The sequence below is a fragment of the Gymnodraco acuticeps genome, unplaced genomic scaffold (assembly GCF_902827175.1).
Source record: "Gymnodraco acuticeps unplaced genomic scaffold, fGymAcu1.1, whole genome shotgun sequence".
NCBI classification, from domain to species: Eukaryota; Metazoa; Chordata; class Actinopteri; order Perciformes; family Bathydraconidae; genus Gymnodraco; species Gymnodraco acuticeps.
This window is the reverse complement of record NW_022992289.1, coordinates 187,800-214,959: the sequence shown is the minus strand read 5'-3', so window position 1 is coordinate 214,959 and position 27,160 is coordinate 187,800. Positions and strand designations below refer to the sequence as shown.

At 41.3% G+C, this 27,160-nt stretch overlaps 1 protein-coding gene across 1 annotated transcript in view; it reads left to right on the top strand.

Annotated features, from left to right (window-relative positions):
* LOC117540848 (microtubule cross-linking factor 1) overlaps nucleotides 1–27,160 on the top strand; it is a 79,186-nt gene that overhangs the window by 17,767 nt on the left and 34,259 nt on the right. The window contains exons 4-5 of the mRNA XM_034207731.1: nucleotides 20,616–20,675; nucleotides 21,347–22,726. Of these exons, the coding sequence (XP_034063622.1) occupies nucleotides 20,616–20,675; nucleotides 21,347–22,726 (1,440 nt within the window). The remainder of the gene's footprint in view (nucleotides 1–20,615; nucleotides 20,676–21,346; nucleotides 22,727–27,160) is intronic.

Below are 27,160 nucleotides of genomic sequence, written 5' to 3'. Positions count from 1 at the left end.
AGCTGCGTTTGGTCAAGCTTGCAGTATCCCTCAGATTCCTCGATCAAATTCAAAGTGCACTATTTCGGGCAATATACGGCTCTTGGAAATCCCCTGAGCGTTTTGCTCCATAGAAGTAGATTTAGCAGCATGTATGTGCCTATAGACTCCTGGTGCGTTTGAAGTGAAGCATGCTCGTTATAGGAGATGAGAGGAAGTGGAAGACAGACAGATGCTCACAGCTCTGTGAGGTGGTATACTGCATGCAATCATTATTAAATGATGACTTCAGCGATAGACAGAGACACACTTCGTTACTCTCTAAGGCACGACTTCAAAACAAAAGCTGTGACATCTTTGTGAGTCTTCTCTCTCCTCCACCTCTTCTGCTTGCTCTCAATAGCTTATCCTTTGAAAAGTAATCCCCTCTTCCTGTCTAAACCGTCTCTGATACACTATTATACAACTTGAGGAATCTTGTGTCCTACTTTTCCTCACTTAAGCTATCATTTTTGAAAAGTTTGGCAATAAGAAGAACATTACAATTGCAAAGATGTAAGCGCTGCTGGGTTTACATATTTTGCATTATGCACATATGCAAAACAGCCTGAAATGAATAATTAAACGTTATTGTTTTTATGTTTTGGAGACGTAAATCGTGTGGCAATTATTCTTTGTTATCATAACCAGTTTTTTTTTATAATAAAGAATTATTTCTACTCCGAAATCTGTACCATGACTAACAAGCAAACCTTAGTAAGTAACAGTTTAGTGGAAATGAAGTGCATCTGATGAATGATTTCATCCCCATGAATCTAAAGTTGTGTAAGTGTGAGAGTCAATGATTGGCAGTGATTCATAAATTATACGTTTAATTCTTTAAAAAGAACGTTGTATTGAAACATTGGTATGCCAGTGTTAATAAGTTCCTACGGTCATTAAAAACCTGGAAAAGTCATGGAAATTCCAAATGCAAATTCCAGGCCCTGGAAAAGTTTTGGAAAACAATATTTTCCCCAACATTTTGGAAAAGTCATGGAAATGTAACTAAAGTTGCATCAAATATAATTTATATTATATCTAATCGCCAAAATAGTAATATAGCCATAATAAATACTGTATCTTATAGTAATGAAACGTAAAATGGCATTAAACTGTCGAGGTATTTTGCTGGTGAGAGATTTTTACAATCGCACCCTCTAGTCTACAGTAGCTTTAGCGCGTAGAAGCTAGTAAGCCTACTATTGGATTTGTTTTAGATAGGCACAACATGTTTCATATGCAGACCTTATTTTCCTGTTCCATGTTAAAATAAAAATGTTTCAGTGGTACCGCTGAGAAAGAGTCATTTTGTTGGTCATGGAAAATTAGGTAAAGGTCATGGAAATCATTGGTGAAAAAGTGTATGAACCCTGTAAGTGTCAAGTATTAAAACATTACACTTACTTAACTGAGGGGGGGGAGAAGAGAGGGACCAAAACAATTATAAAAATGTGCAAAAGTAGGATTCAAATAGCGTTCTTAAGATGTATTACATATAAAACCAACTATAGCTTGTATAGTGAAGTGCATTAAGATCCAAATTAATCATACAAATGAAAAAATAGATTACATTCAAAGGCAGAATAAATCTGTTGAATCTAAGTGGTTGAAATACTTAAACAGGCTTTGATCTGATAGAACAAATGTAGACCTACATAAAAAAAAACGTTATTATTATAGTGTCCTTCCCTGTTGTAGGTTCAGTGAAATACAACTTGTCCTGTATTTGTACGATTACTCTTCCAACCCATTAATGGTCTTCCTCTGATGGGACCCTCCATCTGGCCCATAATGTCAGGTAACGGCCCTCAGATTACCTCTGTCACCTCCTGAGCTCACAGTTGGTTATCTTTACAGCGTGCAGCGTGGCCCTGTGCTCCGCTGTGGGGTTTGACATAATTTCAAATCCTTTACTGGCTCCCCTCCTACCTTTTTCAAGCCACAAAAGACGGCATGTGGGCAGAGACACGGGCCCTCCCTCTTATTACCAGCCTATTGTGAAGCTTTTGACACCCACGAGGGGATAGCGAAGTACTGGGTGGCGGAAAGTGGTGCAGGGCGGGGGACGACCTCATTATCAACCAGCTGGACAGTCCACTCAACCCCCCCCCCCCCCCCCTTTTTATCCCTCACCCTCCTCCCATCCAGCAGAGAATAACGCTCTGTTGTCTGCTTGCCATTAATGAGCATAACAAACATAGTAGGAGCCCAGAAGAAGGATCCTATTTGGACTGCACCAAATTAAAATGGCTCGGCTTATTTAACGGCACTAATGTACTTGCAAGATTCTTACTGTTACTGAGTTTGTTTTGCACTCATTGTTAGTTGGATAAAAGAGTCAGCTACATGTAATACAGGCTACCAGATAGACGCATTGATATGATCCTTTAAAGGGGCCCTATAATACTCATGTTAATGTTTATATTAGTTTTTCTCTCATGTCTCCATGCGTTAATGTTCAAAAAGCACTTTATTTCTCTCATACTGCCTGTGCTGCAGCACCTCTTTTCACCCTCTGTCTGAAACCAGAGCCCAGTCTGCTCTGATTGGTTAGCTGGCCGTCTCTCGCTCAATCGCTGAGAGATGTCCCGCCCCTTAGCCTATATCACAAACAATGTGTTGGAGGAGCCCTAACCAATAGAAGCACGAGTGTTACATAGTGATGTCACTATAACTAATAAATCCAATGGAGGCGTTTCAGGCAGGGGGTGGATTGTTTGGGAGAGAAACCCCTTCTGATTTCTGCCTTTGCATACCATTTACATGCACAACAAATCTATATTTGTATCCATGCCTTGTTACCACCGACTTAACGATCACAGAATGAAGACTCCAGACTCTTAATAAAAACTCCTTGGCTCCTGCTCATTATGAGGATCTTAGGAACGGCTGCAGTCCCTTGCTTGATTCTTATCACGGGATAAAAGATCCTTAGCTACAGATAAAGTCTTAATTAAAGCCCGGCGGCCATCTTGAGCAGGTTGTTTAGAGACAGAATCAGATAGAGCACATAATAGGATTATTGTGTTTTCCACTGTAACACTGCTTTGGTGATAATAGTGAATGCAAACGTCTGGTTTTTCTGATTCAAGGTGTTTTACATTCTCTATTATCTGACCCCTGACGAACCTCTTAATCTTTCATGAGATATCTGAAGGTCTAACATTGATGAGAAATATGATACATCAGGTTTTTGATGCACACACTTTACTTGAGTAATAGGATTACATAATCAAGGTGTCCGGTCTTAAAAAGTTGATAAATCAAAGGCTATTAAAAAGTATTAAACGGCATTTTCCAAGGTATTACATTTTGTAGCTTGTTTTCAATGAGTATATAAATGGTCCAAAGAGGTTGTATTCTACAGTCTGCCTGAATGTAATCATTGCGTAGGTGTGTAGTGTGATTCTGTGTAGTTTATTTATGGCATCCCGTTGGATTTGACGTCATCTGAACAGGACATCGCACGCTCACCGCTTGATAGCCCGCGGAGGTCCGTTTACGCCAATGTAACCGGTTAAAACTCGAAGAGGCGATAAGGTCTTAAAATGTATGGAAAGGGTCTTAAAAGGTCTTACATTCGACTTCAGGATTCCTGCATATACCCTGTAATAGGATCAGCTTATTGATCGCATGTGTTTGACAGTTAATAATATTTGTATCAGCCTTATCCTCAATGCTAACAGGTGACTCAAATGTGTCTTGCTTATACTATTGATAGGCACACAAGCATTTCAGCAAACATTCATGACTTAATCCAGAATGTTCTATAGATCAAATGTAAAATGTTCACACATATTGCTTCTCATTAGGTTTCAGCAAGACTCGCTAGTTTCCTCTGTTTTCCTTTGAAGCCTAAACCTGGCTTCATCTTGAGCATTCCAACAAACATCTAGGTCATGTACTGAAAATGAGAAAGAAGCTACTTTAGCTATTGATGCTTGTGTTAGTGCAGTTACAACACACCTACAACAGGTTACAAAGGCAGCACATATGGCAATCTATCGCAGTGTCCAATTTACGGACCGCTTGTTCACTATCCTAAAAACAAAATGGACTCACACTTCTTGATGTCAAAGAAAGAGCTATGGGCCTTTTAATGTTTCATTTTGCCCCTGAGCAGAGCGACTTTAATATCCCCGATCCAGCAGCTCCCAACGACGACTCAAACTCTATCGTACTGATCTAATATTACATTGTTGAGTTATAGTTTACATTTTTTAAAAGATGTGACAGCTCAGACTATTTGATAGTAGAGTAAATGACTTGTTGGATTTGGTCTCTTTGTGTGTTCACAGCAACAAAGTATTTGTGTATCGCTTTGGACAAACACATGAAATAGATTTAGAGATAGAGTAACATCAGCGTCATCTTTTGAGTCTCTTCTGAAAGAGAATTTCATAATCTGATCTGCACCGACTGGTTCCAGACATAAAAAGAGTTGATCCTTGTTCTCTGCATGTCTGAGCCGCTGACGGTCGTTGTGACAGGAACAGGATGGAAACCTCGGTATCTCTTTTTTCCACTTGTGATTGATCAGCATTATTTCTGCTCCGGTCAAGTCTCCGATCTTATCCGCTGTACGTCATGATGAGAGCAGAGCGGCATGCGGCCCTCTCTCTCTCTCTCTCTCTCTCTCTCTCTCTCTCTCTCTCTCTCTCTCTCTCTCTCTCTCTCTCTCTCTCTCTCTCTCTCTCTGCTACATGCCAGATTATAGCTAAAAGCTCATTTCCAGTTAAACACATAACAAACATGTCAATATTCCATTCCTTACACACGTAAAGGTCCCATGTCATGCTTTCCCGGTTGTCACCCGTCCCCTTGTGTGTTATGAAGGTTTTTCTGCATGTAAACGTTCTGCAGAGTCAAAAACCCTCAAAATACACCCTGTAGGGAGTAAAACTCTAACACAGAAAATACCTGTCTTTTCTCAGCTACATCTCAGCGGAGATGCAGCTAGACGGCGGGACGCGGCGAGGCTGTGAGTCGGTGTGTAAGCACACACACACCGACTGACAGCCAGGCTGCGGGTGTGTGTGTGTGCTCGGGCTGGTTCCGGGCTGTGTCTCGCTGTCTCGCCGACCCTGTCTCACACTGTCCGCTCCTCGCTGTCATCAAGCCGTTTAGGACAGAGAGTGAATACACATACTTTACAGAGATGCTGTATGAGAAACCAATGTGAGTTTGGAACATTGAACAATGTAAATCTATTCTAGTAGACCTCAGCAATGGAAATATGATCAGTAGAAATGGCCCTGACACATGGGACCTTTAAGGTATAATATCCTGCTTTATATTTAGTTTACTGTACATTTGTATTTCAACATGTATATTTTCTACTTGTTTAATGCTATTTTATTTCTATTTGAGATGTTTACATTTTGAATAGTTTATCTGTAGTCTTTTTATTTCTCTAATGTACAATGCCTTGTCTTTTTATGCTGCTTTAATGCAAACATTTCCCAAATTGGATCAATAAAGTTAATCTTATTTCCTAGTGCAATTCAAACAGATCAACATACAGATGTATACAATATAAAAGTACATTTGTCTATTTGAATATAACGTTACAATTCATTTAAACTTCTCAAATCACAGTTCAATTATTGTTGGTAAAACTGGTTGCCTAAAATAATTATTTTTGCACTTTCTGAAAAATGTGAGCAGGTTTTAAGCTTAGCTGGAAGCACATTCCCATTTCTGAATATGACCATTACCCACCGCTGGCCCGCCGCCAGGCTGCCATCCCAGAATACTTTGCTGAGGAGTTTTCAGGCAGATGACACGGCTCCTCCTCCCGTTCTGTCTGAGCCTCGGTGTCATTTATAGCTGTTAGCGCTGCTCTGCAAACGGGACGACTCCTGTGACACATTGAATTTTCTTTTTTTATAGCCTCCACTTACGTGTGAACTGTCATCGGGAGCCAAGGCTTTTTAGATCAGATGTGCTTTAGATGACCTCCAGACAGCAGGGGACTGAATGCATTTCAGATGAGTTCATGGCTCTTTTCTCGTCACCTGAGTGTCCCTTGAGGAGCGTTTTGCTGAGTCTGCAAGATTTAAAGCTCTATGAATGGGCGTTACACACTTTTCCATCTGGGAGCTGCTCGACAGTCTCTTTGAGGGCTTTGTGATACTGTGGAGGGAATCAAGCCCACCTACACTCTGCTTTCACTTTGGTGTTGGCCTATGTTGACCTTATTTTGTAAAAAAAAAGCACAATTGTTTTTTTGTTTTAACATTTTTAAACAAAATTCATTAAAAAGAAACACACACAACAATAAAAAAAAATGTATGTCCAAGAGAAAAACGTACAATGTCCACTTCTTTAAATAACAATAATTCAGTTTGATAGGTTTACACATACAAGGAATGTGCTTTAGTGTATAATAGTGCATACATAATCACTGTAAGAAGAATTAAGTATAAATTAAAAAGAGAAAATGTTTACTGTTTAATGTAAATACACAAAGAACTTGGCAGAACAAAGTAATGCTTGTTGCTGCTAGAATGAAAACAGGATCACTTTCTCTTCGGTGGCCGACAGGTGCAAACAAGTTGCGGCCCAAAACATTTCCATTAGGAGAAACACACTGAAAGATCACATTCTGTCACATCTGACAAAACGCTGCAAATACAAAACATATTTTCGGATTTGTACTGTATGTGTTTTGACCCATTTGTGTTTTTATATTTGCATCGTACCTGCAGCTACCAAAAAATACCTTTGACTGGGTCTCTACAAAATCAAGAGCAGCAAATGCTAAGTGTATCTTCACACTGAATCAATTCGTCAATCCATGGTGTTAAAGAAGTCCTTCCTCTCTCAGGTCAGATTGTTCTCCTTGCTTCTCTCAGTCCATCCATTTCCATGGCAGCCGGTGATGAAACGGGTCATTAATTTCTGTGTGAAGATGTCCCGGCTTTACTTCTGTTCTCAAGACAACCGAGCAGTGAGGCTTCTCAGCAGAGACATCCTTACTGTTAATTACTTGGAGTTCAAACCCTGGTTCAAACGCATCTCTATTTAATTAATGCATGTTTTTAATCGGGGTAATATAACGAAATGAACCCACTGAGTATCACAAAAATCACCTTATCCAGTAAGGCTTTCTGTGCTAGAGGAAGAAGCATGAATGTGCCTATCAAGGGGTCACAAGGTAAACCGGTCTCAGGACAATTTAAAGGAAAGACATCTGAAATACAATCATTTTAAACATTTTATTTCATTTTTCTTATTAAAACTTGACGATTTGTTCTGGTCTTTAAAGTGTTCAACACTCCCTTCAAAGGAAGGACACATAACCACTGACTCTAGATAATTACATGTCACTTGTTAGACGCTTTTATCCAAAGCGACTTACATACTCAATACTGTGGACAATCCTCACAGGAGCAATTTGGGGTGAAGTGTCTTGCCCAGGGACACAACGACATGCTGACTGCAGTGGGGTTTGAACCTGTGACCCCCTGATCCGAACACCAACGCTCAACCCACTGCACCACACGCCTCCCAGATAATATTAATAATATAACCAGAAATATATTAAAGTTTAGTTTTCTTTGGTTTTCTCTCTCAATGTCTCTTTTTCTTTTCTTATTTCTATTTTTCTTTGATCTTGTTTTGTTGGGCACCTGAGCTGAATTGTTGTATCAAATTCTGCTAGACACAAACATTTTATCAGTATTATCTTTTAATATATACCTAAAGCACTGTGTCACAGGAGAGTTGCCTACTCACCATTTCTTACTTTCTCTTTTATGCAGATTACTTTACCGCTGCACATATTGGGACTGCGCTTTTGCTTGAATGAATCTGAATACATTTAATCTTTGTGTCATGAAGGGACCTTGAGGTGGAGCTGGGTGTAATTAAACATTCCAGAGAAGCTAAACCTGCTAATGGGAGCGCTCACTGAAGAGGAGCCTCTCTTCCACTGCACCCTCCTTACCGTGGGATCTGCTGATTCAGCACTACACACATGAGGCATCTGAGAACCAGTTTACTTATCATGCCTCTGATACACACACACACACACACACACACACACACACACACACACACACACACACACACACACACACACACACACACACACACACACACACACACACACACACACACACACACACACACACACATACCATGTATACATCACTTCAGGGGACATTACATTGACTTACATGCATTTCCTGGAGACTTAGCCTACCCTTAACCATAACCATCACATGCCTAACCCTTACCCTTAATCTTACCCTAACCCAAATCTTCACCCTAAAATGAATGATTCCCCTCATGGGGACCTCCATTTTGTCCCCAGGCGAGGATAGTAATGCTAGGACACACACACACCACACACACACACACACACACACACACACACACACACACACACACACACACACACACACACGCACACACTGACTCATCACAAGGCTTGTCTTGTGTTATGTTGTTAAACCTGATTCACTTTTGAGGACACACTAAATCCTTATTCTCAAATCATCAACATATTAGAAGCTAATTACCGTATCCTGTTGTCTAATTTCCACTCAGCATGAAACAACAACACAGGGGATTAGCAGAACAACTCCTGGTGAATTTCTCACTTTTTATTTCCCCTCAACGTTGTCTCAATGTTGTGTCTTTGGTGTTTGTGCCAGTTGGCCTCTTGTTTTCTGCGAGCAGCATGCCAGGCAGTCAGGGTTGTTTGGGTAGATTTGTAAAGCGTGAGTGAGAGTGGAGTGACACGCCCCATAAAAGCTCTATTGTGCTGCTCTTAAATGCATGTCGGGTCTCAGACTGAGGTCAGGGCGGGCCTAGTGGAGAGGAGCAGTATGATAGTTAACCCTCTGCTATAGACACACACACACATTTAATTAACCACACACACAGCAATTTACCATGGTGTGCACATGTTGCAGCAGAGCATGATGTCGAACCTGTTTGTCAGCATCGCTCTCTATAGCTGCCGGTGTCGATCCCTCAGAGAATGAATGTTCTCTCAATCTGCTATAGGGCCTTTAGGTCTCTAGGGCAAATCCAAGAATAGCAGCACTGCTGACACGTCATATAAAACCTGTTAACTGCCACAGGTATCTTGAAAAATGATTCAACATGACAGATACGATCAGTCCAATAATCAGCTAATTAGGATAAGGTGATACGGATCATGGATTTCCTGTATTATACATGTGTAACTTCATTATCATTGTCATTATTTCACATATTGTGATGCATTTAAGGACTGGAGGAAGGGTCGTACATCAGAGAGTATGTCTTGGTATTATTTCTTTACTTAGAGCAGTGGTTCTCAAACTTTTTCTGTCAGGCCCCCCCTTTGGAGAAGAAAAAAAGTCAAGCCCCCCCCAACACAAATAGTCAGGCTCAGTGGCGGCGCCAGAGACTTCTTTTGGGGGTGCTGTGGGGTAGCTTGACGTTTCATAGAGGGTGCTCAAACATTTAGGGTTTCCCATTAATGTACCGGGCCTCGGGCGCTACAGGGGAATGTTCTACTGCAACACTCCCCACGCAAATACACAGTGTACCCGCGACTGTTACAATGAAGGCACGATAATCAGCTCACGGCATATAGGTTTAAGCAGGGGTAAAGTGCTATTTTTATAGGTGGTGAGTGGACCTCACATAGGGGGGTCCGGGGGCAAGCTCCCCAGGGAAGATTTATTTTTAAATGCTCCCCCGGGAAGATTTATTTTTAAATATTGAAGTTAAATGCATCAATCTGGTGCACTTTGAAAGCAACATGAAGAGATCTATGGATACATCTCTCAACACCCATTTGAATAATGATCATATAAATGTGTGCCTCGGAAATAATTGTTTACATTAATGGTGACCAAAACGTTTGAGACCCACTGAGATAACACTGAGAGAGTCCTTTAGCTCACTGAGCGTCTCAGTCTGACAGGAGAGGACTCTCCTCTACTTTGTTGTTGAAAAAACTCCTTATATCCGTTAGTGTAGCTCGCTAGCACCAGAAGCTAACAACAACGATCTCCGGTACCGGTGCGCTCTCTATCGCTCGTGCACACAAAATGGCTCGTTCCACACACACACAGAGCCGAGCTTTAATGAAACACAGAGACCCAGACGTAATAGTACTGCATCATATTATTTTCGAATCAATACTTTTTCAAATTATGATATATTTAAAAAAAAATAATTAAAAAAAAAATGTATAACCATTTTTCCTCCTGTTCTCTCGTGCCCCCCAGGGGAGGCGCGCCCCCCACTTTGAGAACCACTGACTTAGAGCAACATTAGTTTTATTTGGAGTCTTGTTTGTTTCACATTTTAGTCCAATAATCAGTCTTGTTCCTTTTAGTAGAAATGGGTATCTACCTAATCCTGAAGGCTGTTTTTTTGCTGCTAAATGCTACACTTGTATTTGATACTCGCTAATTTGGTGTGTCTGTCATTTGACACTGGGCAAATAAAGGGCAGTGGTTTGATTAGAGCCTTCTTTTCTACAAATAGATCAAACATGACGCAGATCAGAGTAGTGAGATTGACCAGGAAAACCAAATCAATGAGAAATGTACAAGAGCCCTCTCTTACACATGTACTAATTTGTTTCATATTCAAATAAAGTAAAACATGAATCAGTTTAGCTCTATCTAGCCCTATGTGATGTATACTCTCCACCGGTGAGGCGCTTTGTGCCAAATCCCATTTTCTATTTCCCAGAGTAAACAACATTTTGTAATATCCTTAAATGTGATGTGCGGTCCCACGCCCGGCAGCTCTGCTCCTGCATTAATAAGCATACATCTCTGGTTTCTGACAATAAGGATTTCCCGTTCACCGCCGAGGAGGAAAGCAATCTCTGGGCAGCGATTGATGTCAAGAAGCAGGGGCGAAAGAGAGGCCACAGCCTGTTTACAAGATGCTCATATCCGCCAGGGGTTGGCCTGACATTGGAGTGACCTCAGAGACTGCTGCATTCAGCCGGTCTTACTGCCAAACACAAACACAAACACACACACACACACACACACACACACACACACACACACACACACACACACACACACACACACACACACACACACACACAGGCAGATGTATATTAGCCCGCAAAAGTTTAGCCTCATAAATGCATCGGGACAATAAAGCAGGCACTGACAAAAGCACAAAACATGCACCCACACGTTTTTAGACACATGTGTTAGACTGGCAATTGCAGATACTGTATACACACACATACTGTATACACAAATGTGAGCAGCGCACTCTACTGAATGACTTTAATTCAGTTAGCTTTGACTGGTTTGCTGCTTTTCGAAATATCACTGCAACAGCTGCCTCCCTGTAGTCGGCGTGGAGGTTTGTGCAGCATTTTCAACAGCAAATTGACTTCCAATGCGTTGCATGTCTCACATTTGGCTGATGGAGCAAATCCAGCTGCAGTATATTTAGACCGTGCAGGCCTACTGCAGGTGCTGCAAGCCAAAGATTGATCCGCCTTATAAAAATAAGATAAAATAAGGTTGCAGAAGAATATTAAATTAAATGATCGAGAGACATTTATACATTCATCAAGTGTGTGTGTGTGCTGTATTCATTAATTAATTGAAACGGATTACAGTCCAGATTGAGCGCTCATTCATCCAGATCTCCCTAATATAATCTGCCTCTAAACATTTCATAGCGACTTATCTCCCTGAGCTCTCCCGCCGAATGAGCAATATTTATTCTGTTGTGTTGGAGTCTTAGGCGTCTCTGTCAGGGCTCAGAAGGGTTTATCTGCATCCAGCGGCCCGTCACCGCTCCTTTTGTGCTCTGCCCCCCCCCTCGCCAGCCCTCCTTCCCGCCCTGTTTAGCTGGTCGCACCACACTTCCTGTTAAATCCCAGAGCCAGACGCCGCTCTCTGCACTGTTACCGCCTTTGAGGGAAATCAGAAATAGGCCAAGCTGTTGAGTGCAGATGCTGCCGTGTTCCCATTCTTACTCATCCAACACCCCCTAAAAATGTTTTTTCCCCTCCTTTCATCATTTTTAGTGATGTGATTGGGCGACGTCATCAAACACTCGGTCCAAACATGCCTCAGTGTGACTGTGAGTGTAATACGCAAATGGGCGTTTTAGAGTAAGAGTTTTTGGTCTCTATCGACACCAGAATGATGGATCTTTAGCTGCTTTCGATTTACTGTTTCACTAATTGTCTGTATTAATATTGAACTGAATTAGTAGAATTAAAATAATAGCTTCTAGATTATTATGTTCATATTATTATGTTCACTAATTATTTTCATATTTTATTTGTCTATCATTTGACACTTGGTAAAGTACGGTGGTTTGATCGGCCAAGCTGTTGAGTCCAGATGCTGCTGAAAATACACTCGCTGTGTTCCCATCCCTACTCATCCAACACCCCCTAAAAATGTTTTTTTCCTCATTTTCTGTGATGTCATCGGGCGACGTCATCAAGCACATCAAAAAATGCCTCAATGTGTTACACAAACGGGCACGTCAGAGTACAAGTTGTTGGTCTCTTCCAACTCCTGATGGCTGGCTCTTTTGCTGGTCAATTCTCCACTTACTTGCTAATTTAGTTTGTCTGCTTGTTGACACTTTGCAGGTAAAATACAGTGGTTTGATTCGAGTCTTTTGTCTGGATATACATACAAATGTGCAGATGATAGCGGTGAAAGTGAACCAAATGTCTACTTTCCACCAGTTGGGTGCTTTTCGCCAAAGCCCTTGTTTTTCATTCTCTTAATAAACATAGTTTTGTTATATCCTAAATGTGCAGTTCCATGCACTCTCTGCACTGTTACTGTCTCTGAGCAAAATCAGAAATAGTCCAAGTTGTTGAGTACAGATGCAGCTGAAAATACACTCCCCTTCTTACTCTTCCTCCACCCCAAAAATAAGTTTCCCTCCACACATTGGGATATTGTTGGTGATGATGTCGTTGTGTGATGTCGTCCAACACTTGGTCCAAAAACGCCTCAGTGTCTTACGTAACCAGGCGTGTCAGAGTACACTTTATTCTTCCTTTCCCTTGTGGACTCTCCAGTTCTTCCAAGAACATGTAGTACGGAGGAAATGTAACCTACGGAACAATGTGCTTTTACTCATGTGTTGAATATATTCCCCTGAGTGACGCTAATGGATGCCAGAATCAGTTTCACACCTACAAACGCACCGTAATGGCGACTTGTGAAATGTCTCTAATTGTACAGCAGAGTAAAGCCGGAGGTATTTGTTGAACATAAACACATCATTACCCACATCATGCACATTACTGATGTCTTTATCTTGATACTTTACTTAACAAGGACTCAGGCATACACACACATTTATGAAACTGGCTTTGAGCGCACCTTTAAATAATGTTTACTTTGATGCCAAACTCAAACCTCATCCTTACATAGCTAAATGTCATCCATATCTAAACGAAACCCACCTCCATTCATCTTTGAAAATGTTACTGCACCCAGAGGTGATGGGGGCATATAAATAGACCTATATTTCAGATTTATAATGAATATTGGGTTGTTGACTATATGCAATTGCCTCAAAAAGGCTTCAATATTAAGGCAAAGCAGCTTGTTAACCTAACCCTAACATAAGAATATAGCACTAGCAAGGAGTTATAAATACCTTGAATGTATGAATGAACATCACCATGGGGAGGTTCCTAGAAACAGCTGTTTGTGGCTTGCAGCACTCTGGAGAAAAGCTACATAATGTTCTGTCTTTCTGAGTATTGATCTTCGTTGCTCTGTGTCAGTACTATGGACAACACACACACACACACACACACACACACACACACACACACACACACACACACACACACACACACACACCTTCTACACACAGCAACCTAAAATTAAGAAGTTGATAAACAATGCATTTTATAGGTAAATGTCAACTTGCGTCAGAGCCGTCAGTGGGAGTGGGTGACGTCACGACGACCAATATTGCTATGAGAAAAAACACTGATTACCATTTAGGCTCTTTAGTCTTACAAATATGACTCCCCCAGGCAGCCTGTTTGTTTTTTGGGATCATTTGATGGCTTTGTATTAGTACGCAGTGACAGGAAAAAAGACAAATGAGAGATCGGGAACAACATACTTAAGAGTAATAGTTGCTAGCTGGACTCCAACCAGAGATGTTGTGATCAAGGGGTTCATTTTGGGTTTGATGCAATGTCATTTTTGCTCTGACCCTTGCTATTTAATCCATGTGCTGTCATAACCTTTGTCCTAACTAGACCTTATCTTAAATCCAAATCTTCTACTACCTCAGCCTCTTCTTTAAACTTTAGCTTCAACCTCAGTTTTAATCCTCATTACAAATGAGGCCTTTGAAGATGGTTTTTCAGCAGCAAAAAAAACCTTTTCAACTAAAACTGCCTCTCAGAAGACACACAATTATACGATTTCAGAAGTCCTTCACGGGTCACACGCTGACGGGGGTGTGAAAAGCAGAGGAGAGAAGAGAAGAAGGAGGGAGTGAACGAGGGGAGGGGATAAGACCGGGTAGAAAGGGATGTAGGGTTCAGGAAGGAGGTAGAGGAGAAGGCCAGAGAAATACAGTCAGTCAGTCAGTGCCCACAGCGCCGGCTTCATTCAGTCCCAGCGGTGTAACGAGTGTGTTACGACTGTGTAACTACAATCTGCTAATCCCGCGGGCTGGCAGAGGCCCATAGGACTAGAACCAGCTGCACCAGTACAACAGATCCCAGACCAGCTGGAGCTGCATTACTGCATGACTGACTGCCACCAACCCGAGCTAACAGGCGTGTGAGAGCAGTGCATTCAGAGGAGCATTAAGAGAGACGTTTGGGCCTTTTCGCAATTGTGTGTTAAAGTGGGATAAATACAGCCACACTAAGAACAGGGAAGTGTGTGTGTGTGTGTGTGTGTGTGTGTGTGTGTGTGTGTGTGTGTGTGTGTGTGTGTGTGTGTGTGTGTGTGTGTGTGTGTGTGTGTGTGTGTGTGTGTGTGTGTGTGTGTGTGTGTGTGTGTGTGTGTGTGTGTGTGTGTGTGTGTGTGTGTGTGTGTGTGTGTGTGTGTGTGTGTGTGTGTGTGTGTGTGTGTGTGTGTGTGTGTGTGTGTGTGTGTGTGTGTGTGTGTGTGTGTGTGTGTGTGTGTGTGTGTGTACCCAATGAGAGTTTTGATAAATGATGTGGATATAATGGTTAAGTGAGTAATTTCAAACCGTTTGAGAGCTGGAACAGCCTTGCCAGTTCAGAAAAGTGCATTGATTGACTGTAATGCAGCCTTATATAACCAGGAAAAGACATCATTAATGATACTAAGGTTGCCAAAATCAAAGAAGATATTGAATTTCATATAAAGACTCAATCCCCACCGCCAAGTACGCAGGTAGTTCGGCAATATCATCCGCTCTGTTTCACACATTCAAGCTGCATCTATATAATAAAAGCACACAAGAAACTGCTAACGATAACGTGTATGTATGTGTGAATTGAATATTTAGTTGTTGTGTTTGAAACAAGCATTCAGAAGCTAACATATCCTCAGTGTTTGAGTCAGATTTCAATGCAGTGGATGTCAGTGGTGAGTGTTTAGCTCTAAGGGAGAGACACGCCATCTGTTGCAGGGATCAAACCTGTAGCTCTGCAGCTCTGCCCTCTCTGCTGAACTTCTCTATCTACCATTGCAGTGTTTATGTGACCCCGCTTTGTGAAATCCTAATCTTATTGATCCTGTGTACGCTGTGATGGGGATGCTCTACTTCAACTCAAATCTGTATAGTTCACATTTACATTATTTCCCAGGAGCGGTACAAGAGTTTTATCAGCTTGCATTCTGATAAGGGAACAACTTGTCAAATTCAATTGTTGTGTAGATAGCAGTTGCTTATATGAGATAATATAATTTAAAGGGGCCCTGCTCATTTTCAGGTTCATATTTATATTTAGTGTCTCTACTGTGACATGTTTACATGCGTTAATGTTCAAAAAGGTCTTACTTCATACTGCCTGTGCTGCAGCACCTCTTTTCACCCTCCGTCTGAAACCAGAGCCTGCTGAGTACTGATAAATGTGCTGGTATTTATATTTTATATATCTGAACTTTGATCTGTTTTATAATAGTTAGTGTGATGGAGACTATGTAGTGGTTTAAGTGATAATGAAGACATATTATCATAGCTTTTTAAAGTGCTGTTAGTCACTTAATTACACTTTTTAAATGTTCACGACACACATAAAAAGATTTTAGGAAAAAGCTCACAGCATGCTATTTTTGTTCAACTCCATAACAATATTGTTCCCTTTAGTGTCTGATATCCTTTTTGAGATGAAGTGAATCAGATTAAAGGTCACACTGAGGTTTACACAAATGCTTTTCCAGGTAATTGGCTCAGACAAACTATTTGATTAGCTTCTCTCTGATCACATGGTTGTTCCTTCAACCTCGGATTGACTCCTGTGTACAGTAAACAGTAAACAGGGATCCCGGGGGTTGTGGGGGTCTTTGGTTGTGAGGAGTTTTGCACAAGATGCCGTCTAATCCGCTGTCTCCCCAGAGAGATTAGCCCCGTCACCAGGGCCGGGTATTAAAACACGACTGGTGTTGGAGATACTGACACACGCACAAAGCTGTGACTCGACAGCGTCTGATGTAGACGGTTAATAAATAACGACTAAGCATGTATTTCAGTCTGTCATTAAAGATCAACTATTATAGTCTTGGAGAGGATTCCCGAGGTTCAAGTGGGTTTTATGAAACTATATGAGCATCGGTGCGGTTTGCCATGAGTTCAACGTTCACAACATTTTATTCCTTGTTGTTTTTGATCCTGGTATATTTTTGATAAGGGCGCTTGGACCAGATTTAGGAACATGTATTCATAAAGGTCTTGGAATAAATTCAATTCAAACTTTTTATTTGTACTATAGTTCCTATTTGAATTAGAAAATACTAATTGCTTTTTATAATAGTAAGTATTTAGTTCATTCAGCGGCTTACCATAACAGGCTTTATTTCAGATTATGTATTTATTAAATTACCAGGCAACATGCTATTTGCTACATGTTACATGGTATTTTGTAATATATATTTATAAAATAATGGTATTGCGGCCATATCCCCCAACCCTAGTTTCTTGGCTTTTCTTTTTCCTATAGTTTAATACACTTTTTCTCAACGTAATGTAGGTGACACAGATTCTGTTTTATAGTATAAGTAATCAAATATAATGATTATAATAATACATATTCATGATAATGAGAAACATGGCTCTTTTATTGCTGTTATATGTACTTTTTTATTTTTTTGGATGAACGACACCTTCCATTGTAGAGCCATTCAGAACATTGGTATCCATTATGTATTAATATTAGTGTGTAATGTGATATGTGTGTAGTTACCCTCCTTCAACCATTACAACGTGTATTCACTCTGTCATTTGGACATCAAACTATTTGGAACAGTGAACTTGACAAGTTAAATATATAAAATCTGTGGAAAACCATAACATTTGTGGCGTGAAAACATCTAAAAACATGTCGAACACTTTACATAGCTGATTCGAGGCTGACCTAAAAACATGCACTGTTAATCTCTCTGCATTCAGCGCACAGTGTATTGATGCCTTTGAATGCACGATCGGTGGCACAGAGGTTGAGTTTGGATCAGACAGAAACTTCAAAAGAAGCTGTGAAGGGAAGAGAAGCTCGAAACTCTCCTCTCCTCTTCTGTGTTTTCTTCAGTAACACGCAGATGAAAGGCAAAGTAGAAAATATTGATCATTTAAACACACCTTAGCTGGAACCAAGGTCTCTTGAGCATGAAACTTCAGTAGAAATGTATCAGCTGAAGGTCAAATATGTCAGAGAACTAGACAATAAGAAGGCCCTTTCTGTAACCCACAGTACGGTTGTGTAACTCCTGTGTTTTGGAGCACTTTCTAAGCGGGCGCTCCCTTCCTGTCGCAGAGCCAGAGCCTGAGTCAAGGTCCGTTCCCGCTGCGGGCGAAACAGGTTCACCCTCACACTTTCCATCTGTCTGGCCATGAATGATTCACTCTGTCCTACTGCTTCAGTTTGGCTGAGAACAGAGCTCGTACAGTGAAGAGTTTGCTTTATACAAAGTAAAAAACATGAGAGAAGTAGAAGATGAACATTGTATCCTTAAACAGCTGCAGCTGAAACACGATGAATAATCTTCTGTGCGCTGACTGAGGTCTTAACTGAAGGGAAATTCAGTTATAGTCAAAATTCATTCCTCGAGTGGCAACTTAAAAGGTCACCACAAGGTCAGATCAGCAACCTTTTCATGTACAAACGAGACAAGCCTGAAGTGAACGCTGTCACATTAACATATAAGCAGTATAATATTATATATGCTGACATCCTCGTGGATTCATCTTCTTATTACAGACACATGCATTTCCTAACATTCGGTCTATATGCTGTAAAATGTGTTATCTCTTCGATTTACACACGGCATCTATTGCACGTCTGTCCGTCCTGCGAGAGGGATCCCTCCTCTGTTGCTCTCCCTGAGGTTTCTCCCATTTTCCCTTAAACTGTGGGTTTTCTCTGGAAGTTTTTCCTTGTACGATGTGAGGGTCTAAGGACAGAGGGTGTCGTTTTCTCATACTGATATTCTGAACAATCTGTGCTGTTGTATTTACTGTATAGTGTCCTTACTGTAAGGTAATTATTATATGTACAGCACTTTGGCTCGACCAAAAATCGTTTTAAAAATGTGCTATATAAATAAAACTTGATTTGATAATATGTTTGACAAACACATTGAGAATATTCTCTAAATGCTTTTGTATTTTTGTTTTTGAGGATTTGTTTAGTCTTCAAGATTTTTGTCAGGAATTTAAAAGCTAAGGTTAACAATATACAATATTTTACATGCCTGTATGTATTGTATGTTGGGAAAGTTTAAAACTTGAAATAAAAGAGAAATGTAACATTGTCAATATCCTGCAAGTTACTCCAAAGGATAGTTTGTGCCTAACTAACAAAGCACTTACATACTAACAAAGGACGGGCTTATCTAAAGCCAGTTGAGTAGCACTTGAAATGTTTTGGCTCTATGAAACCTGATGTACTTATGATTCTGTTTTCTTCAAGGTTGTATCTTCTTGGTCGAATGCACTAAGTCGCTTTGGATAAAAGCGTCAGCTACATGAAATGTAATGTGACCAACACAATTATCAAAAAATATTATTTCATATAAATGAACTGATATTATTGTGTGCTCAGTTCTTATCTGCTTCATCATTTCTTTAGTGCGTGAATTGACATTGTGTTGACGATAAAGTAGGATCATGTTCGACCTATTTGTTGGACTCTTCCTCAGACAAAACGAGGCATTTCAAGATGACGTCCCCTTAGGCTCTTGGAAATCCGGACACACATATTTCACCTTTTTGGCATTTTATACAAAACCAATTAATCAATAAGATGAAAGGAATCCTTTGCTGCAGCTTTAGTAAAATCATCTCTGTTTGACTTCAGAGGTAGAAGTGCTTTGAAATGCGATCGCCACTCTCAGATCGGAAACATTAATATCAAGTTCTGCTTCCTTGAAAGGAGCCAGGATAACTGATCACCACAACCTTTAAATAACTCTTCCAGGGCGGCAGTCTGTTCCTGGAAATGCAGTTCACACTCTGCATTTATAGACAGGGCTTTCTCCCTCTCTCCTCCTTTCATTTCCTCTCTCCTTTCACTTCTCTTATCTCCGTCTTCTGCAGCCGTTGCTAAGAGAAAGTGCACAGACTTGATAAAAATGAATGATTTTTATTAGTCGCTAAGACTAAGCTGGTGTACACAGGACTCTGTTTTATCCAGGCTTTGCGTGCCAGGCCTTCAGTCGTATTATCTGCAGATTTCACCAGTGGACAGGCAGATGCTTTCCTCCCCGAGCGCCATGTGTCACTGAATCTGAGCCGGGATAAGACGTCCATCACACTGAGCTCAGAATAAGATCTGAAGCACCCCGGTGCATCATTCGTAGAAAAAGACACGACAGCACATCCTCGTTGTCTCAAGTGTTTCTGAACCTCATGCTGAGCAGAATTGTCTGAAGAGCTGATTTACTTTAGAAAATAAAACCATGTCCCCTCTGCGCTGACTCGCAGTCACACTGACATGTTAACCAGATGATATTATATCACGTGATCTTCAGTCTGCATTAGTGTAAATACTTCCTTATTAGATTTATCTTTGACCTGATGATGGAAATGTTATGTAAGATATCCACACAGATTAAAGTACTTCAGGCCTTCTGCAGAGGCTGCTTCATACGAGGGGAGTTGGTGTTCATGTTAGCAAACACACATTTGTTCCACTGTTGCTTTGGGGTTGTGTTGCACCCTCAATACTGTGATTGTTGTATAATCAATGGCATCATGGTGTATGGAAATATCAATAGCGCCTTAAAAATGCTGAAATCTGCACTATTGAATTCCCAAATTGTGTTTTATTGCTGTTATCATTGGGCTGTGTGTCGGTTTGTGCAATTCTGTTTCCCTTTTGCAGCTCCACTAAGTGTTTTAAGAAAAGTCGAATAACGGTTTACATGATTACATGTTTAACATCCTTCTTCCTTCTTCTCTTTCAGACTGCACCAAGGAGAAGAGGAAGCAGGGAAACATTTAAAGACAAGAAATCCTCAAGTCAGGTAAAAAACAAAAATATATTCTGTATCTTTCAAAACATAACATGTTTTATTTCATAAACAATAAAGGTGTAGACATTCTATATTGTCCTTATTGTCAACAAATTAAATGAAAACACGAACAACCAATGAGCTATTAGTATTATGTCCATACATCTCCAATGTTGACTAAAAACAATTAAAATCTCATTATTGATCCATAGTTTTTCAATTAGGGAAATGTGTCTTAATTACCATTTATTTTGACTCAATCCCACATGCATGGTCACCGCTTAAAGTAGTCCCTAACAACAACTTTATTTGTTCTTTAAAAAGTTTGTTGACAATAACACAATATCAAATATCCCCAGCCCTATCCCCTAGCATGTGTGCCTTTTTATATAGTTCAGCTTTGATTCCATCATCTCATTAAACCTTTTTTAAAAGCATACTTTAGTTCTGTCAAGGGAAATAAGGGATATATGCAATGCACTGTACTTCACTTGTATTAATATTGTATGCTGAAAAGCGTATATATATATTACAGCACGTTTTTTTGTTGAATAGATTTGATTGCTTCAAAATGTTGGGTCGCGATGTATTGACCAAGTAAAAAGTGGGTCCCGAGGCCTGACCAGTTGAGAACCACTGCCCTAAAGTGTCTAAATGCCTCCTCCTTTCCTTCCCCCTGCTAGGAGGACAGTGCAGACCTCAGGTGCCAGCTCCAGTTTTCCAAAGAGGAGTCGAGCCTGATGAGGAAGAAGATGGCGAAGCTGGGCCGCGAGAAGGACGAGCTGGAGCAGGAACTGCAGAAGTACAAGTCGGTCTACGGGGACGTGGACAGTCCTCTCCCCCTGGCCGAGTGCTCCGGCGGCGGGCCTCACACGACCCGAGAGGCCGAGCTGCGACTCCGCCTCAAGCTGGTGGAGGAGGAGGCCAACATCCTGGGCAGGAAGATCGTGGAGCTGGAGGTGGAGAACCGGAGCCTGCGGGCGGAAAACGAAGACATCCGCTGTCAGTACGAGAGAGACTGCTTTGGGCGGGAACCCTTCTCCAGCATGCCCTCGTCTCCGTACGGTGGTGACGCGCTGGATTCGGCGAGTGAGCTCCGTCGGCATCTACAGTTCGTGGAGGAGGAGGCGGAGCTTCTGCGGCGCTCCATCTCAGAGATCGAGGACCACAACCGGCAGCTTACGTCCGAACTCAACCGATTCAAGTTCGGGCCCACCAACAGCAGTGGCTCTGTGGGCGAGGAGGCCAGCGAGGGAGGATTATTCAAACCTGGGAATGGCGGGAATGGTAGCGGCGGGATTATGATGGAGGAGCTTAAATCGGCCAGGATGCAGATCAACGAGCTGAGTGGGAAGGTGATGAAGCTGCAGTATGAGAACCGAGTGCTCATCTCCAACGTGCAGCGCTGCGACCTGGCCGCTCACCTGGGCCTGCGCACCGGCAGCCCCCGAGACAGCGACGCAGACAGTGATGCAGGCCAGAGAGAAGCTGCCGAGGAAGAGGAGGCAGGGCGACTTCTCCTCCTGCAACCCAAACGGGAAGGCCCTATTGGCGGGGAGAGTGACTCCGAAGACCTGTTTGAGAAAACGGGCACCACCTCAGGGTTCGGGAGCATCAAACCCTCGGATGGAAGCGAGCTCAGCGCCGTAGAGAGGGCGAACCGCAGGAGGGAGGAACGGGAGTCGTTCACCAACGTGAAGCGTGAGGCGGAAAGGCTCGGGAAGACGGTGGATCGACTGATCACGGACACCGACAGTCTAATCTTTGAGGGCCATTTGCTGGTGACGACCGGAGAGAGTCTGGAAGCAGCGGCGGCGTCCGGATCCAAACCAGACACCCAGGTCCTGGACACCATCAACACTCGCATGAAGGCTTTCCGCACCGAGCTGCACATCTTCACGGAGAAGCTGGACCACGTGGGGGAGGGGCTGAGGGACCGGACAGACGATCTGTCCCCCATGCCGAACCTCACAGAGTCCAGCAGCTTCCTGTCCACCGTCACCTCCATGTCCCGGGACTCTCCCATCTGCAACTTCGGAAGAGACCTGGTGACGGACTTCCAGGTAAGTTCAACGGAGTCAGACTTCTGTTGTGGCCTTTTTTGGCTTGTTTTAAAAGGATTTCTCAGTACTTTGATATGTTTTGTTTCTGTGGCTGCTTGGTTTGTTTGCTTAAAGATAAATAGTGATAATAAGGAAATCCTGTTCGCCACGGTTTGATAAAAGTCAACACTTTTTTCAATAGATATACTGGAAATAAACAGGATGTACTTAAAGAAACTCTTTACCTAAAAAAACTTGAAGAACAATCATCAGAATCCAACGGGGTCCGATCTGGTTTTCGTAGACCAAGTCGAAGAGAATTTCACACCAGATGGCTTCATTGCTTTAAAACACAAGAAAACTAATATATTTAGTCTGCAAAAACCTGGCAAGTAAGACATACCCCTCTGGTGTGTGTTTGCAAATGTGAGAATTCATTTTGGTTTGATTTAAACAGCCGTAAGTGTGCAGTCACTAATCGACCGTTTAATGCCAAAATAAAACGAAATTAGATCCTTAGTTAGAACTGTGTTAAAAAATTCCGCTCTAATTAAAGACAGTGGCAGCGCCGTATATCCTTAGCAGAACACATGCTATCCACAAACATGCCTGTCAATAGGAACCTCATTAAGTTGTAAGCAATTTAAGAAGCATTTAGGATAGGTTCGGATTTGTTCAAGTCTATCTTAATGCGATACATGGCCGTATGTCTGCTGAGAGTTATGGGTCTTTCTCTGCAATAGGGAAACAAGTCTATATTCTGTTCCAAAAATGTATGAAACACAAAGTCTGTTCTTTGATGTCTGTGCTACTGCATAGGTGTAAAAAAAAGTTGTATAAAGATGTTACGTCTCCAGAGGGAGCTGTGTGCTGTCTGTTGGAGACTAAGTTAAAAAGAAGTGAGCTTAAAGACCAATGTAGCTCCTTATCCCTGCTCGAGGCTACCATAGTCGCTACTATCCTAGCATTCATATATCAACGGCAAAACTGATTGAGGGTGAATTGCTTTGTGTGTAAAGTCGGCGCCAGGTTTTGACTAGCAAAAAGAATGGATGGATTAAAACAAACTATATCTCTGGTTCTGCTGCATAGATTTTAATCTTTCTTTTAAGCTTCAAAGTCACAGGAGTCTAATGCCATATCATTTGAGAAGGCAGTCAAAGTTGATTTGAGGCTTCACTAGTTTAAGTTGGCCACATATAGTTGGTCCCTCCAATAGGCTTTATGTACAGAATTCTTTGTTTGTGTTTCCCTGGACAGTGCTTCCTTTCTGAGATGAAATGTGCAGAGCGAAGGATTTTGTCACATGGTGGGGATTTGTCACTTGTAACGCAGGTGTCCTTAAGCGAGTTCAGGGAGCACAGAAACTTCCTGTCGAGTGGCCGTTTGTAAATCAAGTCGAAGCGACCAGTGATGTTTGAGTGAGATTTGGCTGATTGCAGGTTAACAGTCTGTGTAGGGAGCACAAGAGGAGATTTGCATTGGCATAATCTGATAATGATTTAGCAATTTTTCGCTTGTGCTTGACTATTTATGAAACAATTTAGCTGTAAAACATGTTTCCAAACTTTAAATTTGCGCCTTTGAATCTGTTAGTTGGACTGTAGACAGACTACGGACAGATATCCGCTGTCTGCCCCCATTAAACCCAAATAGTGGCGTTTGCGCCCAGAGGCTCATAGTTGTCAGACTGATGGCACAGGGGAAAGCTTGCTTGTACGATGCTGCTTTTTTATTCTGCAATGTGGGATTTTTCTATCGTTTTAAAGCAGAATTCTCCAGCAGTGGACTGGTCGCCCACCCCTAGAGAAAGTGACCTGCAATTAGACCCTCATGACACAGGTCAGATAGACTTGACAAATCCGAACCTATCATTTAAAGCCTCAATAAGACATATTGAGAGGCTGTTAGACCCCCCAGACGTCCAGTGGCTGCTCAGGGTCACATGTCAGGACTCTCCGCTCCGACACGAGCCACCCAGCTCCACCACACAGACCCCACCCCCCACCCCCCCGACCCACCATCGCTTGCTGCTGCTGCCACATTCACATGCATCTCCATGCACATCCTCCCAGCCCGCAGCCCTGCCTGCCTCCTCCCTGCACTCACTGTCTGCAGCTCAGTATGAATGGAGTAAGAACTGAAGGAGTAATGGCAGCTCTCCCATTCGACTCAATTCAAAGCTTTTTCCTAAAATAACGATCTATTGCATGAGGAGGTTTTCAGTAAAACTGTTTTTCTACAGCTTTGCTACCATGCTATCATTTGTGTGAGTTACGGTTGAGCAGGAAGTATTTAGATCTTTTACATAAGTAAAAGTATTTATTTCAAACTGTAACATTACACATTAAGTTATAGTCATTCATTGAAAACATTTCTTAAGTATGTAAGTATAATAAGTAATCAAGGTATTTAAAATAAAAGTACTTGATTATGAAAAATCCTCAGATTTGAGAAGTTTGAAATATAATATTTTAGGATTTGTAATGACTCAAATCTAATGTTTTATTTTATTTCAGCAGGACTTATGCCCATATATGGTTGAGAAATTGAATGTATACTCTTTATATATAAAATATATGTTTATAATACACCATTATATTTAATAAACATTGTGTTTTGTGAGCCAAATTCTTAATTTTTAAATGAATTACTGACTAAAGCTGTCAGATAATAATAGTATAATGATAATTATAGAGTCAAATGTTTAATATTTCCCTTGGAGAAGTCATTAAGAAGTAGAAAGTGGCATTAAAACTAGAAATGTGAAGTATTGCTACTTAAGTGCAGTACTTAAGTAAATGCACACAATCGACTACTGGTGACTCATTATAACACACACATGGTGAAGCTGTTGTGTTTGCACAACATATCACACACGCACACACACACACACACACACACACACACACACACACACACACACACACACACACACACACACACACACACACACACACACACACACACACACACACACACACACACATGGTTACTCCATGGTGTTTCCTAGGAAACGAACCATGAAACCGTGTCTAAAATTACCTCCATTGAATAGAGAAGGTTTGCATGGGGCTGTGTGAGCTGAGAGAAACCTCGCTGGCTGCATCCTGCTTTCTGCTCGTGTGTTGTTGCAGCTTAGTGTAAATCAACATGTCAACACACTGTGTGCTCTCCCAACGCAGGCTCATTATCTCCGTGCTGCATGATCAGGCAGACATCTTGGGTGTGTTTTATAATCACTCACACCGTTGTTGGGAGAAAAACAAACAGCTCTTCAAACAATTGTCAAACCCAATCTGCTTCTGTAGAGATAATGGAGTGACGCTGCCTTCATGCTTAATCTATACAACGACTTGTTTCTGCTTTGCTCCTCCGCGTGTACTGTCCGGTTAGTCTGGGTGAAGCTGGGTGGTTTAGTCAGAGCTAACCACTGCACTAACTACTCACACCTGTTCAATGCAAATAGGCCTTCTGTTGAAGATGATCGTAGAATTGTGGAGTTTAAAATGCAGAAATAGTCCGTGCAGCAACAAAGTGTAGGGCAACTATATAAAATACATTTAAAGAAATTAAGATATGTACAAAAGTGCATTCACAAGAGAGAAACAAGCTCACTTTAGATGTATTAATATTACGATTTATACCATCATTGTATCATATTTCTCTCATAATAACGAGAGCCAGATCTCATAATAATCTAGTAAATATATGATATAATTAACTTTGACTTGTAGCCTGTAATTATGGATCTTGAGTTCTGCAGACCCTCTAGTAAGATGTCATTCATGTAATTATAGGAGATGTGTACAAGATAGTTATGACGTGCAATAACAATTTCGATTTATATTTAAATCCTGATGTAATTTATTTTAATGATCTTGAGAAGGGGTGGAAACATTTTCACATAATTATGACTTTCATTTGTCAAAAACAAAAATAATTGTACCAACCGATCACAGGATTCTTCGCGGATTATCTTCCATACAGTAACTCTAATCTGACTTCACTTTATATTTTACTTTATGAATATTCAACAACATTAACAACATTTCCAACCTCTGACCAGTAGGTAACATCCAAAGATATGGCTCTTGTAATTCTGAGATAATTCTGAGATAATAGTTTTAAATATGCGTGTCAGAACTAACAGAAGATATGCCTAAATGTGTTCCCTTAGTGAATGCTACACACGTATTTAGATAACTTTAGCACAATAGCAATACATTCCTGCTAGCTAGTGGGAAAACTAATTCACAATTATCATAACGGCCTTAAACCTCGACGGCAGCCCTCCAGTGTATTTAAATGCTGCGATGTGTGAAACTGGGCTGTGCGCAGGCATGTGTTGGAAACCTTTAGCGTGCTAGCTCTCGCTCCGCAGTTTTCCGTGGTATCTCTCAGCTGTTGGTTTTGGACTCATGTATCCCTCATTGCATGCGCTTCATAACAAGT